This window comes from Numenius arquata, chromosome 24 (genome assembly GCF_964106895.1).
Source record: "Numenius arquata chromosome 24, bNumArq3.hap1.1, whole genome shotgun sequence".
Classification (NCBI taxonomy): Eukaryota; Metazoa; Chordata; class Aves; order Charadriiformes; family Scolopacidae; genus Numenius; species Numenius arquata.
In genome coordinates, this window is record NC_133599.1 from 3,192,735 (window position 1) to 3,210,024 (window position 17,290).

The following is a 17,290-nucleotide window of genomic DNA, read 5'->3' on the forward strand; positions in this document are numbered from 1 at the left end:
TCTGTCCATCGCTGCTTGCTCCAGCTAACATCTCCCGAGCCACGTCAGCCCCGTCTCCTCCCATGGACCAAGCGCAAGTGTCCTCCAAGGCAAAGTCGGGGACCCCAGGGACACCAACATGGGCAGGGGGGCACTCAGCAGGCTGCTGCGGGTGGGGGGGGCCCCATGCAGGGACCAAAAGAGGGGGGGCGGGTCTCAAGGCCAGGCTCTGGGGGACACCTGACCTGGCACATCTGCATTGGTGGCTGCAAGCTGGGGGGGACACGGCGTCCCCTTGCTCGGTTGGAGGTCCCTCCCACAGAGGTGGGGGCGCGGAGCTGAATCTGCACTAGGTTTTCCTCTGAGCAGGGCAGGAGGGGTCCGTGGGGTGGGCACAAGGGGCTGCCCCACCGCCGGCCACCCCACGCGTAGCTCAGCCCCCCTCTTCTCTCCCTCCAGCTCAAGCCCTGGCTGCTGCCGGCGCCATCAAGTTCCACGGGGCCACGTTTTAGCCCCCCCCCCCGGCACGACACTGAGCCTCTCGCCATCATTTTTGGTTCTCCCAGACCCTCTTCCCTCCTGCCGATGGCGAGACCACCCGGCACGGTCCAGCAGGGAGATGCATCGCCCACACCTCCAGCTGCTCTGCCCTGTCCTGGAGGAGACATGCGGCTGCTGGCAGGTTGTCCACTGGAGTGTGGTCCCCCGAGGAGCCCCCGGGCTGCCAGCCGGCACAGGGACAGATCGGCGGTGTCCTGGGCATCAGGCAGGGGCATCTGCAGCGGTGGCCCCCGGCACAGTGGCCATCTCCCTGCCAGAGTAGTCCTGGGGGGAGTGTTGGAGTCCCCAGGCTGATGTGTTGGTCTCCCAAAGGTCTGTAAAGGGGCTCTTCTGGGTGGAGACCATCCAGTCCCCACCATGGATGGTTCTTCCACCTTATGCTGGACCTGGATGCTCCATCTCTGCTTCTTGGGCACCTCTTCCCCTCTCTGTGCCCTGAACCTGCTTTTAGCATCCCTCTGGCCGGTGGTTGTCACCGATGGAGCCTGGCCTGTCCCGTCGCCCCTCACGCTGGTGGCTCAGCAGGAGGAAGAAGGACCTGTGACAAGGACAGGAGATGGGGGGGAGGACACGGAGGTACCCAGGGGACGGTGTGCTCAGGATCGGGGTGGTGTGAGGACTGCCGGGGGCACTGGTGCGCCGCTGGCACGGAGCAGGAGGGATGGGGACATGGCACGGGAGCAGAGGAGCGATGCGGGGAGCTGGGGTACGAGGTGGGACGGCAAAGCCGCGGGCTCGGCAGGGATCCCTCTGCGGTGGATGGGGATGGTGACAAGAAGGAGAAGGTTCTTGGGGCCAGGTGGCAGCAGTGGGGCTCATCCTCAGCGTGGGGAGCAGTGCCCCGACTTGCCCCCCCATCCTACTGTCAGCTCATCCTGCTGTCGCCTCTGTCTCGTCCCCTGTGAAAATCCAGCACCGCGTCTTGCCCCAAGACCTTGCCAACAAAACCCTTCAATCTCTTCGTTTTTCCTGTAGCAAGTTTACCCTTTTCTGTAGCTTTCGGGGGGGGGGGGGGGAGGGAGAGGGGCAAAAAAAAAAGCTGGTTCTGCCCAGAAAAGTGGAATTTCCCATGAGGTTGTGTGGTCGGTGGGGCTGGTGCCACGGGGCAGACGGAGTGAGGAGCTGGGTACCCTCCATCCTGCAGCTATTTCCCTCCTGGCCTGATCCTGACGCCCACCAGGACCCTTGCCCCGCACACACCCCCTCCTGCACCCTCTGCACCCCCATTCCCCCCCCGCACACCCCATCTTAGCAATACCAGTAGGATCCCAGGAGCCCCGCGTCCCGCTCCGCTCCCGAGCCTCCTGCAGCCCTCTTAGCTCATAAAGCTGGCCCTTTATTTTGCTATTACATGCCTTAATATATGTTTTATGGAAATTATACATTTATAATATATATCTATATTTGGTTTTTCTCTTCTTTTCTGGGAGGTACTGTTTTGTGCTAATCTCTCTCGCCGCAGGGTTGTTGGCACCAGCCCTGCCCATGAGTTACAAAAGCAGATTCTTTGCCAATCTATCAGAGGAAAAAAGAAAAAAAGAAAAGAAAAAAAAAAAAGAAGAAAAAGAAAAAACCTATTTAAAATATATATATTTTTTCTGCTTTTATTAAAAGCAAATTTATTTAAAATAAAATATAAAGAGACTGTAAGTTTTAAGAGATATGACGCGTTTATTTCCCTGTCCCTGAGCGTGGTGGCTGGGGCAGGCTCCCCAGCTCGTGTAACCGGGGGAGACCCCACTTACACGGGTTGCGGGGACACTGCCGGGGACCACGGTGCACGGCTGTGGGTGGCCCACACAGAGGCTGTGCTGGCCCGGTGGGGAGCCAAGGGGGCACCCAGAGCCATAGGCAGGAATTCCTCCTGTCTCGGGGGCCGGAGGGGACAAGGAGCATCCCGGTGCTCCTGTTCCCAGTGTGCCCGGCGCAGCCCCGTGCACCAGGACCCCACGGCTGCCCTGTTGTGGAACCTGGTGGTCGTTATTTTGGGTTTTTTTTTAAATAATAATAAAAAAAAAATCGAAACTTAATTCTTAATTTTATTTTGGTTATTATTTTTCATAACACTTCATATACCAGTGACTTGTAACTGAGAAAGGATTTGCATCGGGAGGAAATCTATTTATGCACTGGGGAGGGTGGGAAGGGAGGCATTTGTTTTCTGGGTTTTTTTGCTAGTGTTAGAGAAATAAAAGTATCTAAGAAACAGCGAGGTGTCCGTGTCTTTTGTCTAGAGGTGACCTTGGCTAACTCTTTGATATGAGAGCGAAGAGGCGGTGGATGAATGGCTGCAGCAGTTCAGCCCTTGGGGAAGGGTCTCACCTTGCCCATAGCTCGCTCCAGGGCTGGTGGCACCTTCTCCTTCCTCTCCCTGGTTTGGGGGGGTCATTGTCCCAGTGGGGGTTTATTTTAGCTGTAGCTCCTCTTGGAGGAATAAACCCCCACATTTCTACCTGGCAAATTTGTATAAAGCCAAGGAATAAAGGCAGCTGGGTTGTAAATGTGTGGAACTGGTCCCTGCGGGCTCTCCTGAGGGACACGGGTGTAGAGGTCCCTGTGGGGTGGCTCAGGGGTGGCACATGCCACGTGGGGACCCTGCGTTGGCCACAAGCAGCAGGTCTGGCCGAGCCATCAGGTACCACTCAGACACCCCAAGGGCCACCACAGCTGTCCCCTCTTTCGGGGATTGCTCCAAGCCATCCCTTCCCAGGGAGGACACACAGGCTGGAAGCAGGGACCGGTGACCACCAACCCCTCTATGTGTCACCCTGCAGCAACACCCAGCCACTGCGTCCCCCCCCGAAGGAGGTGCTGCTGACATGGGGCGGGCGCTGCCGGGCTGTTAATGATTTGCAGGGTGACGTGGGGACTAAAGGGCTTTTCCAAGGGTCACTGCTGGGGAGGGCACGTGGAAGGGTGGCCGCCCTCGCCCAGCCCCGTCGCTGCCAAGATGGTGTCTCTGACCGACTTCCAGCGTAAGTGGGCGGACGGGCTGGGGCGGCCGTGTCCCCGGGGTGATGCCCATCCCTGTGGGACCAGGGCACACCATGGGGATGTCCCACAGCGCCCAGCCAGGGCTGGAAGCTGCTGATGGGGGGCGTCACCAGGGCAGGGAGGGAGTGCAATGCCCCGTCCTGGGGTGGGGGGACATGGGGACCAGGCAGGGCTGTGTGTGGGGACCAGCACTGTGGATGCTGCACAGCCGGGTTTGCCCTCATCCTCTGCCTGAGGTCTGCATTGGGAGCGGTAGCTGGGAATGTACCTGGCTTGTCCCCAAAGCATCTCCAGCCTCTCCCACCGGCCACCTGCACCAACACCCTTCATGCAACTATCTAGAAAAATGCTGGAAACAACCTTCCAGTTTATTTTTTCTTTGTGGTTTACTGTTTGTCTGGCAGCCCAGAGGGGTTTCTGGGGTACCGACAGCCTCCCCAAGGCCTGGGCAGGTGGAAAGGCTGTTTCTAAGCTTTGGAGACAAATACAAAGCACGTTTGTGGGAGGGAAGGGGCCAGGGATGTGCCAAGGAGGGTGACTGCAGCCCGAGGTGCTTCCCTGTCCTCCGCAGGGATCGGTGTGGGACTGGTTGGCTTTGGCCTCTTCTTCCTCCTTTTTGGGATGCTTTTGTACTTCGACTCGGTGCTCCTGGCCTTTGGGAATGTGAGTACAGTGGGGCTGGGGCTTCCCACAGCGGGCACTGGTGCCCAGGATGGAGCCATGGGTCCATCTGGGCAGGACTTCTCTGACCTGCTCCCCTTCATCCTCCCAGATCCTCTTCCTCTCTGGCTTGGTCTTCATCATCGGCTTTAAGAGGACCTTCACCTTCTTCTTCCAGCGGCCAAAGATGAAGGGCACCAGCTTCTTCCTTGGTGGGGTTGTCATCGTCCTCATGCGATGGCCCCTCCTGGGCATGTTGTTGGAAGCTTATGGCTTCGTCAACCTCTTCAGGTCCGTCCCACAGCACCCAACTCCCCAGTGTGGCATGGGTGCCCTGGGCTAGAGACCGGGAGCCATCAAGCCCCATGCTCTGAAGACCTGGGCAGACCCCTACTGCTCCCATCCCGGCAAAATCCTGGCACGGAGCTTAACAGAGACTTTTGTTTCAATGCAGGAGTTTTTTCCCGGTGGCTTTTGGGTTTTTGGGCTCGCTGACAAACATCCCCATCCTGAGCAAGGTGAGCAGGGCGCTGGGCACAGTCCTCCTGGGTGGATGTGACCCTTGGTGTTTGCAGTCCTTGGGTGATATCAATCCCGATCACTGCGGTTGGGACCAGATAGAGAAGGTCACCGTGGTCTCTCCGCAGCTCCCCCAAGGATGCACTGGCAGATTTTCCTGCTAATCAGGATCTCTCCATGTTGCAGCTCTTGCAGAAGGCGGGAGACAGCAGCTCCATGGTGTGACCTGCGAGATGAGCCGCATCGCCGGAGATGGGATGGCACAAGAAAGCCCTGGATCCGGCTGTCCCGTGGTGAGCTGCCACCTCTCCTGGCTCCGGGACCCTTGGTGCTGGTTGGAGCCACCCCCGCTGTGGGGATGATGCCTCACTGCCCCCTGGGGCTCCCGTGAGCAGCTCCTGAGCAATGCTCTGGAGACCAAATGCTGTGCCAGGCAGGCTTCTGGAATTATTAGCGTTATTTTATTCTTTTTGTCTTCCCCTGTTGAGAGATTTAATTAAAAATTGTTTCAGTCTGAGACTGAAATCAGGCTGTGCTCCTTTCCTCTGGCTCCAGGCTTGCTCCAGCTCTGGCTCCTCTTAGTGTCACCAAGAAGCATCATGGCCATGGCTGGAGATGACACAAGGACCTTCCCTTGTCTGTGGCTAGAGGTAGCACGGGGACCTTCCCATGGTCACAGCTGGAAATGGCATGGGGACCTTCCCATGGCTGTGACTGGAGGTGGCATGGGGACCATCCCATGGCTGTGGCTGGAGATGGCACAGGGATCATCCCATGGTTGTGACTGGAGATGGCACAGGGATCATCCCATGGTTGTGACTGGAGATGGCATGGGGACCTTCTTATGGCTGTAGCTGGAGATGGCACAGGGACATTCCCATGGCTGTGGCTGGAGATGGCATGGGGTTCTTACATTGGCCATTGCTGGAGGTGGCATGGGGACCTTCTGGTGGCCATGGCCCCAGCTGCCCTGGCCAAGCCCTGGCCAGTGAGGGCAGCCCTGGCTCGCAGGCAGTAGCCATGGCACTGCCTTCCCACGCGTCCCGCGGGGACATGGGCTGCGGAGAGCAAAGCCCGGGGAGCCGCGGGAGAGGGCAGGGGAGGTTAGGAAAACACCCATTAAACCACATTAACATTTCATGACCCAATCGGAGGAGAGCAAATTACCCCGTTCAAATTCAGCGACCATGAAAAAGCAAATGACATCTGGGGTTATTAATTAATTGAGAGATGCTGGGGTGGGAGGGGGGCCTGGAGCAAATCCATGGAGTTACAGTGCTGGTTATCTCTGAGGATTTTGGGCAAGGACTCACATTTCCCATAGAGCTGCTTCCTGCGGGATGTGGCCGGGAGGGAGCAGAGTTGGACCCGCTGGCTGGTGCCTGGCAGGATGGAGCTGGTGGGAGCTGTGGTGGCAGTGAGCTCTGCTGGGGTCTGAGCCAGGAGAACATCTCCAGCGCCCTGTGCCCATCCCATTGCCGACATGGGTGCTGGGAGCAGGGGGGCTGTCTGCCTACCCATGACCCAGCTGTCTGCATCACTCCCACTGAGATCTGTGATTTACACTCCAGAGAGGGATCCAGCCTCATCCACTGGCATTCAAAACGCCTTTTCATCTGCTGCACATCCTCACAGCTCCTCATCCTCACCTTCTGGGAGGGCGATGGGAAGCTCCTGCTTTCCAGCCTGTGTTTGTAGGAACAGAAAGTGACTATTTTGGCCAGCTGCTGGGTGCCCCATCACATCGCGTCACCCACTCCATCCTCTCTGTGTCCTCTCTGCAGCTGATTTGGCCCCAAGAACCACTCGGGCCCAGGTACATCAGGTGCCTTTAGACCCTGCTTCAGGCAGGACCTGCGGTGCTGGATATTCTGGAGGATGAGCATCCCCTGGTGCGAGGGGCCGGCTGCTCGCTGGGAGACAGACCTTCACTGCAGGCAGGAATCTGAGGATGGCACAGAGCTCAGATGATTTTAAAGAAGCTGTTTCGCTGGGGCTGCGGGAACTCCTCTCCCCAGGAGAGCAGCCAGCACTGCTGGGGAACTGGTCGGATAACTCAGCCGCTCTGTGCGATCAGAGACACAAGCTCAATGGATGCGAGCCAGGTTTCTATGAGCGCTTGGGAAGCTGGGTGCGAGCTGGAGCTTAATTAAACCCCGGCAATCACATCAAAGCTGGTCCCTGTGCAGATACCCTTCTTAACTTGCAAGAATTAATTAATGAGTTTGAGTTAAACCTGTTCCCTCTTGATTGAAGCGCAGCCTGATGGAGCTGGTGGCAGTGCCTGTTGGCACTTGGCAGGTACTGCACCGGTGCCCAGTTTGCAGTGGGTTGGCACCAGGTGAAAACTGGGAGCAGCTCTGAAAGCTCAGCTGATGTGGGGTAACTCATTTGGCTACCCAAACCCCAGCCCCAGCAGCTTGGTTGAGCCCTGGGGAACAGAGAACGAGCTCCCCAGCAGGTATAAATGAGGGCAGCCCGCCCCCCCTCCAAAGCTGGGTATGGATGCTTTGCACCCCTGGGAGGGCTGGCTCTGGAGAAGCTGCTCTCTTGATGCTGGTTTTTGAGGGGGTGCCTTGATTTTGAGTGCAGGTTGCAGCAGAAGGCTCCTGAGATTAAAAAAAAAAAAAAGACAAAAAAAAAAAACCAAAAAAAAAAACCAAACAAACAAACAAAAAAAACCACCCAAAAGCAAGCAGCTTCCCAGCATCAGCTTGGCTGCGGGCAGGAGGAAGGCAGAGGTGGGTCCAGCTCTGCTGGTATCAAGGCCAGCTTTGATGAGAGGTTTGGAGCAGAGCAAGAGCTGGGCAGCTGCTTGTGGAGGAGGGGTGGGATGGGCACCACACAGGTAAGCGAGGGCCGCAGCATCCCTGATGCCTGGCTGCAATTCCTGTCTTTGCCTCACCCTCGAGCTGTAGAAGCAACTTTTCCTGGTGAAGTTTCATCTTCAGGGCTTCACCAGAAGAAAGAAGAGTGGCCCTAGAGACACCACACGCAGGATAATGCAATTGCTCCTGTTTAATGCCCCATCCCCGCAGCAGCAAGCATGGATGAGCTGCGGGTATGCCCCCGTTGCTTCACCCTGCCGGGAAAATCAAGCCAGGCTGGAGCATCATCCCCAGCTGGCAGCAGGAGATGCTTCCCATCAGGGTCCAGAGTGACCTGGGGAATTGCTGTGGGCTGTCTCCATGATGGAGCAGGCAGCAGTGAGCCGGAGCCGGCGCTGCTCTTCCCAGCTTATTGCAGGGAAATGTTTTCCCTCTTGTTCAGTAAATCGCGATTTCGCTGTGCCCTGCCAGAGCAGCTCTGGTTCTAAGCAAACACTTTGGGTGAAGGCCTGGCTCTGCTGACGTCAATGGCCGAATTCCTCTGGTGTCGGTGCCATCCAGAGCCTCCTCTAAGTCCTTCCCAAAAGTTGCTTTGGTGCTTGAGCTTTTCGATCACCCGGAACAAGGATTCTCACAAGCCTTGCGTGTTTTTACTAGCAACAAGCTCACCAACTAGAAAAGCACATAAAATGTGTGGGAAGGACAGAAATGTGCCTACCTTTTTGTACCGTTTTAAAAGATCCCTTAAGAAATAAGGCTGTTCAGTAAAACTTCCTAATGATTCCATTTAGAGAGGGAAGTACTCAACATTTCACATTTTATTGGAAGAAATGCTCTTGTTCAGCCCACCACTACAGAGGAACACATTTGTTTCTCTCTGGAAAGCATTTTTCCTTGAATTCACTCTTAGCTCAATCGTTCAACTCCTTGAAAGCAGGCAGGGAAATAACTTAAGAGCATTCCCCTGCTATTTCCAGATGAGCTGCTCTTCGTAGGATACAGAATTGTAGGAAACCCAGCCCTTTGCAGCAAACTGCAGCCGGATTCCCACATCAGAGCACAAACCGAGCAGGGAGATTGCAGCCTTTCCTGCTGGCCTGTTACCTTCAGTCCTTGCGGATTCAGGTTAAGTGATGCTTTGGTTAGAGCTGATGGATTCTCCGAGGCTGCGTGGGAATTGTTAAGCATCCTCCCTGTAGGTCTGGGTCTCCTGAAGGGCTGGGAATAAAATCAATGCCATCTCAGAGCTGGCTGATGTCCCTGATGCCGTCCTTCCCCGTGCTGCCCTGCAGAGCCTGGCTCTCGGCACGGCTCCTGCTCCAGACCTTTGAGCCTGGGGGGGATGCTCCTTCCCCCTCCCCTGGTTCCTATAACCCTGTGCACAAATTCACCCTTTGCAGGTTATTTAAAGCCCCGCATCAGGTCTTTCCATCGCTTCTCCTGTGCACCATCTCCTCATCCTTGCTTGCTGCTGGCAGAGGTGAATGGAAAATCCTTCTGGGGATTTTCCTTGCGTGGGGAAGGTGTCCTGTGCTGAGGGCATTCTCCAGCCCTGGTGCTGCCAGCGAGGCAAGTCGGCCTCAGGGCTAGTACTGGCCACTGCAAGGCAACATCCCTGGGTTCTCTGATGGGCTTGGGTAAGTTGGTTTTTACCTGTTTATGCCTTGGTTTTCTTTCTAAAGGGTCTGTGGTGCCAACCCCTTGGCAGGGAAGGGCTGTCTCCCTTGGGCACCCATAGCCCTCCATCATTCCCAGCTGCATCCCACTCCGGCTGCCCCACGGGAGAGGAGTCCATCTGTCCCTCCCAGGGAAAAGCCATGCCCAGAGCATCTAACACTCCTCGGGACTCCTGTCGACGTGTCTCCCCTTGGCCATGGGTCAAACGGGAGCCAGAAAAGCCAGAGCCCCAGGGCCCCACATCTTGGGACCACCTTCCCAGGCTGACGTGGCCCCTTCCCTTTGAAGTCACACTGCAGTCCCAGCATCTCCTTTGGGGAATGGGGCTCGGCAAAGCGAGCAGAGCCCGCGGGATGCCTGGAAAGGGGATTTATGTCCGGTGGCTCCCTGCCAGGCTCTCTCTCTCACATCGCTGCGGTTCCTGAGCTGGTTTGCTGCCTCCTGACCTCTGCACCTCACTGCAACCTGCTCCAGGGCACAAGGCTCCCCCGAGTGACGCAGCACCGGGGCTCAGCGTGGGAAAAGACGTCAGGGCCGGGGGGAACGGGGCTGCGACCCACAAGGCAGAGCCTTGGTGCCCGCCGAGGTCAGCCTTCCCCTGGCTCCAAACGCTGCAGCCAAAATCTCCCAGGGGAAGGAGGCTTTGGAACCCTGGTTTTGGGGGGAAGCAGTCCATAGCTTGTGGGGTGTCCTCCTCAACCCCACCCCCAGCACTGGTGTCCCCTGGACAAGGGTGACAGCAGTGCCCTAAACAAATCCCATCCACAACAGGAGCGCGCTGGAGTGGTTGCGTAGCTGGGGTTTCGAGGCAAGGGCAAGTGTGTCATCAGGTTTCTTCTTCCAAGAACATTTTTATTGCCTTTGCGGTCATTTCCCACCGAGATTTCCTGAGCTCAAGCTCTGGGCTTGGAGCCACAGGGCCTGATCCGGCACCCACTACCCTGGGCTTGGGGAAACACAGCCGTGTGTGAGCTGGGGACCAGGGATGCACCTCGTACAGAGGAGTCCTCTGCAGCCCACGCTGGGGTTTTGGAGCAGTGTCTCCCTTCCAAAGCACAGGGCAGAGCGGGCACAGCAGCACGGGCACCCAGAGCCACGCTGGGCTCCTCTGCACCCCACTTGTACAGGGCAGAGAACAGACTGCTCCTCCCAATAGTGCTGTGCCTGTCCAGGCCGTGTATGCTTGTACCTTGGTCTTATATCACATGCAACACCTGCAATGAGTTCAGCTGTTCTCTGCCCCAGGCTCTGCTCCCTCACTGGTGTAATGGAGCTGGGGGGGAGGTTCCCCCTTGCTGTGCCCCCATAAGGGCAGCAGGGTCTGATGGGTTTGCAGTCAGTGTCTGTGTGGCTGGAGGGGCTGTGGCTGAGTTCTCTTTGCTGTTCCCGACCCTGGGCCTTCAGGGAAAACCCCATTTCTCTGCAGCACAGAGCTCGGGGACATCTCCTTGGCCAGACTGCCCTCTAAACCTGAGCCACCTGTGTCAGCATCACCCACCAGCTCTCCTGATTGACACCAGCAGGCATTTGGCCCGTGCCCTACGCATGCCCTGTTAGCAATGGCCGGGTGCTGACACGTAGCAATGCCATTAACCGCAAGGAGCGTGGGTTTGCGGATCCCAGTTATTCACAGCTCCCCTTGCCAGCCACACTTGTCAGCTGTGCCCACCAGGCACAGGGCTCTCCTGGCCATGCCACCCTCCGCAGCGACTGTCACCATCCAGCCACCTGCCCATGGTGCTGCCTGTGGGATCCCCAGCCCTCCCCCGGCCAGCGGGGAGGAGAAACCCACACGGATGCAGAAACCCGGGCTATAAAAGCATCCTCCCCTCTGGGATGCAGCGAAGCTGCGGACAAAGGAGGCGGCTGCCCTGGGAGAGCACGATGCCAGCAGGACACAGCAGGAGGGTGCAGCAGTACCTGATGGTCTTGGCCGTGACCTGGGGCGCCAGCTTCTTCCCCTCACCAGCCCAGGCTTTGCAGAGGTAGCAGGCGTGCGTGTTGCAGGTGGCCCATGATGTCGTGGGTCTCGCTGTCTTCCCCCTTGTTTTTTTGGGTGCTTGGGCTGCTGCTGAGGACCGAAGGAGAAAAACCATGCTGGGAAACCCCTTTCCTCCTCCTTTTCTGTTCTGTGCTGGCACCCCTGCTCTTCCTTGCTACTCTTCCTCTCTCCCCTTGAGCACTGCATGGCTCAGCATCACTCTTGTCTCCCAAAAAACGAGGAGGCCAAGGTGAAATGCTTTGCTTTCAAACAAATGAGCCGTGTGTGGGGCTGGGCTCCCCCGTGGGTGGCTGCCCGGTGTCGGTGGGTGCCTCCTGCAGCAACCAGCCCCCGGGGGGGGCCGTGGTACATCCCGCCTGCTGCATCCACCCGGGGGCCGGTGTGGGGCTGGAGGGTGCCGTGGGAGCGGGACCCACCGGGGCCCGGCTGGCAGCCCCACGGTGCGGGGAGCTGCTGCCATCTAGAGCCGCCCGGCTGGATTTCCCACGGCAGGAGCGCTGCGGTGGGGGGGAGGGGGGGGTGGTGGTGGCAGGGAGCTGGGAGGGGGTCTTCTGCGGGTGCCTGGGTGCTCCCTGGCCCCCCAGCCCTGCCCTTCCTCCCCACCCCGCCCCCGGCAGGATCGCGCTGCGGAGGATGCCCTCCATCCGGCAGACGCTGCAGGAGATGGGTATGAAGGTGTCCGACGTCTTCCCCGAGCTGAGGCAGAGCAGACACAGCAGCAGCGTGGCTGGCCCCAGAAACGGGACGGCTCCCACCCTCCTCACTAATTACCTGGACGTGAGTCTCTCCTTGCCTGGGGGCTTGTCACCCCGACACAGCCCTGCACCCCCCAGCTCCTGCTCGCTGCCTCCCCGTTGCATATTTGCTGCTGGGGGCTCGGGTCTGTGTGACCTCATGATGGTCCCCATGCCATGTCTCTTCCAGACTCAGTATTTTGGCGAGATCAGCATCGGAACTCCCGCACAGACCTTCAAGGTGGTCTTCGACACGGGCTCGGCCAACCTGTGGGTGCCATCCTACAAGTGTTCCCCCCTCTACAGTGCCTGCGGTGAGTACGGGGGCACATCCCTCCACCTCAAGAGCTGATCAAAGTGGGCTGGGATGGGTTTACCTTTGCACGGGGGGGGTGTCTCTCTGCTGCTGTCCCATCCCCTGGCACTGGGGCAGGGTGGGTTCATCATCCCACAGAGACTGGGGGAGCAGAGACCCTCGGCTGGTCCTGCCGTTGCTGCCTCCATCCCTTTTCTTTGATGCACCTTCTCCCTCTCCCCAGTTTCCCACAGTCGCTACGACTCCTCCAAGTCACGGACGTACATATCCAATGGCACGGGCTTCGCTATCCGCTATGGCACGGGAAGCGTCAAAGGCTTCCTCAGCCAGGACATCGTCATGGTGAGTGCGTGCCCTGAGTTCACAGACCCAGAGCTGCTGTGATGCCCACGTGTGGCTCTGCTCCCCTACATGAGCAACCCCAGTTACCCGAGAGTGTGGGGGAGGGAGGGTCTGGTGGGGATTTAGCCCCCCCCAGCTCCCTGCGTGGACACTTGTGCCCTTCCCCAGGTATCAGACATCCCCATCATCCAGGTCTTCGCCGAGGCGACAGCGCTGCCCGCCTTCCCCTTCATCTTTGCCAGGTTTGATGGGGTGCTGGGGATGGGCTACCCCAGCCAGGCCATCGACGGCATCACCCCCGTCTTCGACCGGATCCTCTCCCAGCAGATCCTCAAGGAGGACGTGTTTTCCGTCTACTACAGCCGGTGGGTCTCGTGGGGTAGCAGGCACCGAGGCTGGGGAGATGCTTGTTTTGCAGGGGATGGGCATTGCAACCGCAGCGGTGCTCGGTTTGCATCTCGGGACCGGGAATGCAAGGCTCAGGCTGGGTTGGAGGACACGGGCATGGGGAAGGATGTCTGGAGGAGCTGGGGTGGAACGAGGCAGCACAAGAAGCAGAGCCAGGTGGATGCTTATCTGGGGCTGCCGGGCAGGGAGTGCCGAGACCGAGAGAGGCTGCTCCACGCTCGTTTATCACTGTCGGATTGCACAGTTGCCAGCTCTGCTAGTGGGGCTGGAGCAATCACAGCCCGGAGTGGATTTAGTGTTTCATCTAAAAGGAAAAATTTAAAAAAAAAAAAAAAAAAAACTATTGAAGAAAAATCTGCACGAGCAGCCAAACCCCCTTTCATTTCTTGCCCCAAACTGTTGTCCCCCAGCATCCCTCCTCCCAGCAGCACCAAGGTACCGCAGCCTGGCAATGTGCAGTGACAAACAGCCCCCCAAACGCATGCTTAAAGCAGGCACGGTAGCTCTTTACCTCAATTAAAGGTGGATCCATCAATAATGAACAAAGCCTAACGATGCTGGCTGCAACTGCAGCCTCATCTGGGTGCTGCTTGGGTCCCCTCTGCACCCAAGGGAGGCAGTCGCTCTGGGACCACAGGCTTACGGAGCATCTCTCTCTTTGCAGAGCTTCGAAGTAAGAAGACGAAAAGCACGAGCGCTTTTGAGACAGCACCCACTAACAGTCACCCGTGCACCCTGGGGCTGAACAGCAGACCCCACTTGCACCGCCTGGCCCAGGCAAACCCTGTACTGGTCCATGGGAGCTCCCACCATCCCAGGCACTGCTCACATGCCTGCCCGGCACAGCTCGAAGACCTCAGCATGTGGCACCCCCTCTTCTGCCGGCTCTTGCACCTCTCTGAACTAACTCGGGGTTTCTTCTGCTCCACCTTGCTCTCTGCCGCTGCTCATGGGGTCAGCAGAGCCTCGTGCCTGGAGCTGGTCCCTTCTCCCTGCTTTTTTTTCAGGGACAGCAACCGAGGGGGAATCACTCCGCTGTGTTTTACACCCTTAGGAATGCTCCTCTGAAACCCGGGGGGGAAATAATCCTCGGAGGCAGTGACCCAGCCTACTACACGGGGGACTTCCACTACCTGAACATCAGCAAGAGCGGCTACTGGCAGATCAGCATGAAGGGGTGAGGCCAGGGATGCCCCTGCATCCTGCAAACCTCCCTGGGAGTGCGAGGCGGGGGGCCTGGGAAAAGCTTGCTGGGTGTTGGGGAAGGTGGTCCACGGAGGGATGTGTTCATTCCGTGCTGCTGGTGGATGCTTTTCCCTCTGGAGGGGAGCGGAGTCGGTTCCTCCAGCACCGAGTTGCATCTCCAGGCTCAGGGAGGAGCTGGGGAATGCAGAGGGGGTGGCACCGTGGGCTGATTCAACTTGGAAGCCGCAGTGGAAGAGTTTTAACCCCCTTTAGTCCTACTGAAGGAGTGTGAGGCACTGAAACAATCCTGCTTTGTTTGATTTAAATAAATAAATAAATAAATAAACCCCACATGATGAAGCTTAGCATTCGCATTTGAGACGGTTGAAGGGAGGGTTCCCAGTGCCCCTGGAGAGTCTCTGCTCCGGAGGCACCGGGAACAGCACATTCTTGGCTTGGCCGGTGTTTTCTGGCCAAAGATGTGGCACACTCGCCCGTGGGTGTGTACAGCCCTGGGAGCCCAACTACAGCCGCTCTGCCCTCCCGCTCCAGGGTGTCCGTCGGGGCTGAAATCCTCTTCTGCAAGGAAGGCTGTTCAGTGGCCATCGACACAGGAGCATCCTACGTCACTGGCCCCGCCGGCCCCGTCTCCGTGCTGATGAAAGCCATCGGGGCAGCAGAGATGGCCGAAGGAGAGGTGAGCAACCCTCCCCTGCCCTGCTCCGTGTCCCTGCCTCCCTGCTGCTTGTACCCCAGCCCATCCCTCCCCCAGCACATGGGCTCAGCGCTGTCTCCCACTCCTGCAGTACGTGGTGGACTGTGACCGGGTCCCTCAGCTGCCCAACATCTCCTTCCACCTGGGTGGGAAGCCATATGTTCTCAGCGGCTCAGCCTACATCCTTCGGGTAAGCTGCATCCCTCTGTGAGGGGCAGGAGAGGGGGTTCTCCCTGCAGTGGGTGCATCTTGCTGGGGACAGCAGTGCATCTCGGGGTGCAGCTGTCCCGCAGCATCCAGCAGCTCCCGCCCTCCTGGCTCCCCTAAAGCAGCTGAGATGAGCCCCAGAATGATGCTTCTTCTTTTGCCCCAAACCCTCCTGTTCGGCAGAGGTGTCCAGATGAGCCAGACCAACCTGTCGCTGCCTCCTTGGGTGGTTTCGGGGAGATTTGGGGTGAGCAGCAAAGAGCAGAGACAGGCAGGGATCCTCCTTCCTGGAGGAAGGAATGTCGAGGCCAAGGGAAGGGTGTTGAGAGGGGATCACAGCCCTTCCTTGGGGACGCTGAGGTAGAGATGTCCCTTCTGGCAGCTCCAACACCACCTGGGTCTCCTCCTCTTTGCAGCAATCCCAGTACGGGGAGGACGTCTGTGTGGTGGCTTTCTCAGGGATGGACATCCCCCCACCAGCTGGTCCCCTCTGGATCCTGGGTGCCAGCTTCATCGGGCACTACTACACCAAATTCGACCGGCGCAACAACCGCATCGGCTTTGCCACGGCCCGCTGATGGCCGGGGGGGGCTGGGGAGAGGGACGGGGGAACCAGCCCGAAGGCAAGAGTACCACTGAGAAGAAAGGATTTGAAGCGCAAATGAGAAGAGCGTTTCCTTGCAGCTCAGCCACCTCCTCTCTGCACCGAAGCAACTGCAAAACCTCGCCTTCTCCCACTCCAAAACCCCCGCTCTGCTTCCCGAGAGTCTCTGCTGCTGGGGAGAACCGAGCCTTAAATCCCTCTTCGGGTGAGCGCGTTCAGTCTGGAAATCCAAACGGGATCCCGGGTCTGGAATTGCAGCCCCAGGGATTTTTAGGGTGATGTGCACTAGAGCGGCTGGCATGCGGTGGGCTGCTGCTGGCACGGAGGTGCTGGCGGGTTGCAGACAGACTGGGGAGGGACAATCTGGTGGTTTGTGTTATTCCTTGGATGGGAGAAAAAGAATCTGGCTGTGTTTGAGGGTAGTTTTAGCCAGTGTTTAACCCTGCCCCTCTCCATGACTTTAATATTAAACAATCTTAGAGCAACAGGAGACTGAGTGGCTGCTTATTCTTGCAGAGGGGGAGGGATCAGACACTTTTATTAAGAGAACTGGACAACAGGTGTTCCTCTGTGACCCACCACTGCATTTATGTCCCTCCCTGCGTGGTAAGAGTGAAACACGCTCCCAGCACTGATGTGTAGGCAAATCAGGGTCTTTCCAAACAGCAAACAAGCTCTTTCTGCAGGAGGTGAGCTGCTGTGTGGGCTACCCATGCCCTGACTTGCCTTCCCACGGTGGGCTCAGGACCACTGGTCGCACCCCTGGGGACAGAGGGACCGGGCTGTATGTCTGCTCTGCTGCTCTTTGGGGAGGGGAAGGTGCCGGCTGTGGTTAAGGGTGGCTGACTTTGCCCCCCCCCCCCAGGAAGGCAGCTCTTGTTGGATCTGTTTTCGTTGCCGCTTTGGCTCCAGATAACAACTGGAGGCTGGTCTCTATCCCGGCCGTGTGCGGAGATGATGCGCAGCGGGAGCTGGGGCTGCGAGCCCCACACTGGCTGGCTTGGCAGGAGAGACAAACCAGTGCTCCCAGCTGGAGGCTGACATTTCCAGTCCTGCAGGAGAGCTGCAGCCCAGTGCTTGGAGTTACAGCCCAGCAGCTGCGAATCCAAGCGCTCCCCAATGCCAAGCGGTTTGCAACACACTCCTCTCCAGTTCCACCAGCTCAGGTCTGCGACTCGGTCCACAGCCGAGCCCTGGAAACGCGCCTGTACAGCCGAGCATGACGCTGGGGCTTCTGGAGCAGAGCCTGGAGCCACCATCTGAGTGTCACCGCTCCCAGAAGCTTCTCATCCTCATTTCTGCCACCAGCCACAGCTGCTGATGAATTCCCAGCGCTGCCCGAAGCACAGGCTGACACGAGCTGCCTCCCGGGGACATTCCGGAGAGAGATGCTCCTGCCAGCACCGAGATGGTGGCTGCTGTGTGACCTTTCCAGCCAGGTAGGCAGCAGCCTCTGCTGCACTGGCAGCCCTCTCCTCTTCTTCCTCCCAGTGTGGCCCTTCATCCTCTGCCCTGCCCCACCGAGCAGCAGCAGCAGCCTCCCAGCAGAGAGGATGTGG

The 17,290-nt window shown here is 58.2% G+C and overlaps 2 protein-coding genes across 2 annotated transcripts; both read left to right on the forward strand.

Moving 5' to 3' along the window:
• Window positions 1–3,490: 3,490 nt before the first annotated feature.
• Window positions 3,491–4,938, forward strand: GOLT1A (golgi transport 1A). The gene is made up of 5 exons (XM_074163445.1): window positions 3,491–3,515; window positions 4,106–4,197; window positions 4,307–4,485; window positions 4,649–4,712; window positions 4,900–4,938. Exons 1-5 carry the CDS (start codon window positions 3,491–3,493, stop codon window positions 4,936–4,938), a joined length of 399 nt encoding a protein of 132 aa, XP_074019546.1.
• A 6,164-nt stretch (window positions 4,939–11,102) lies between these two features.
• REN (renin) lies at window positions 11,103–15,705 on the forward strand. Its single transcript, XM_074163214.1, has 10 exons — window positions 11,103–11,203; window positions 11,838–11,997; window positions 12,145–12,268; window positions 12,494–12,612; window positions 12,781–12,977; window positions 13,685–13,693; window positions 14,075–14,197; window positions 14,758–14,902; window positions 15,012–15,110; window positions 15,544–15,705. Exons 1-10 carry the CDS (start codon window positions 11,103–11,105, stop codon window positions 15,703–15,705), a joined length of 1,239 nt encoding a protein of 412 aa, XP_074019315.1.
• Window positions 15,706–17,290: the final 1,585 nt, after the last annotated feature.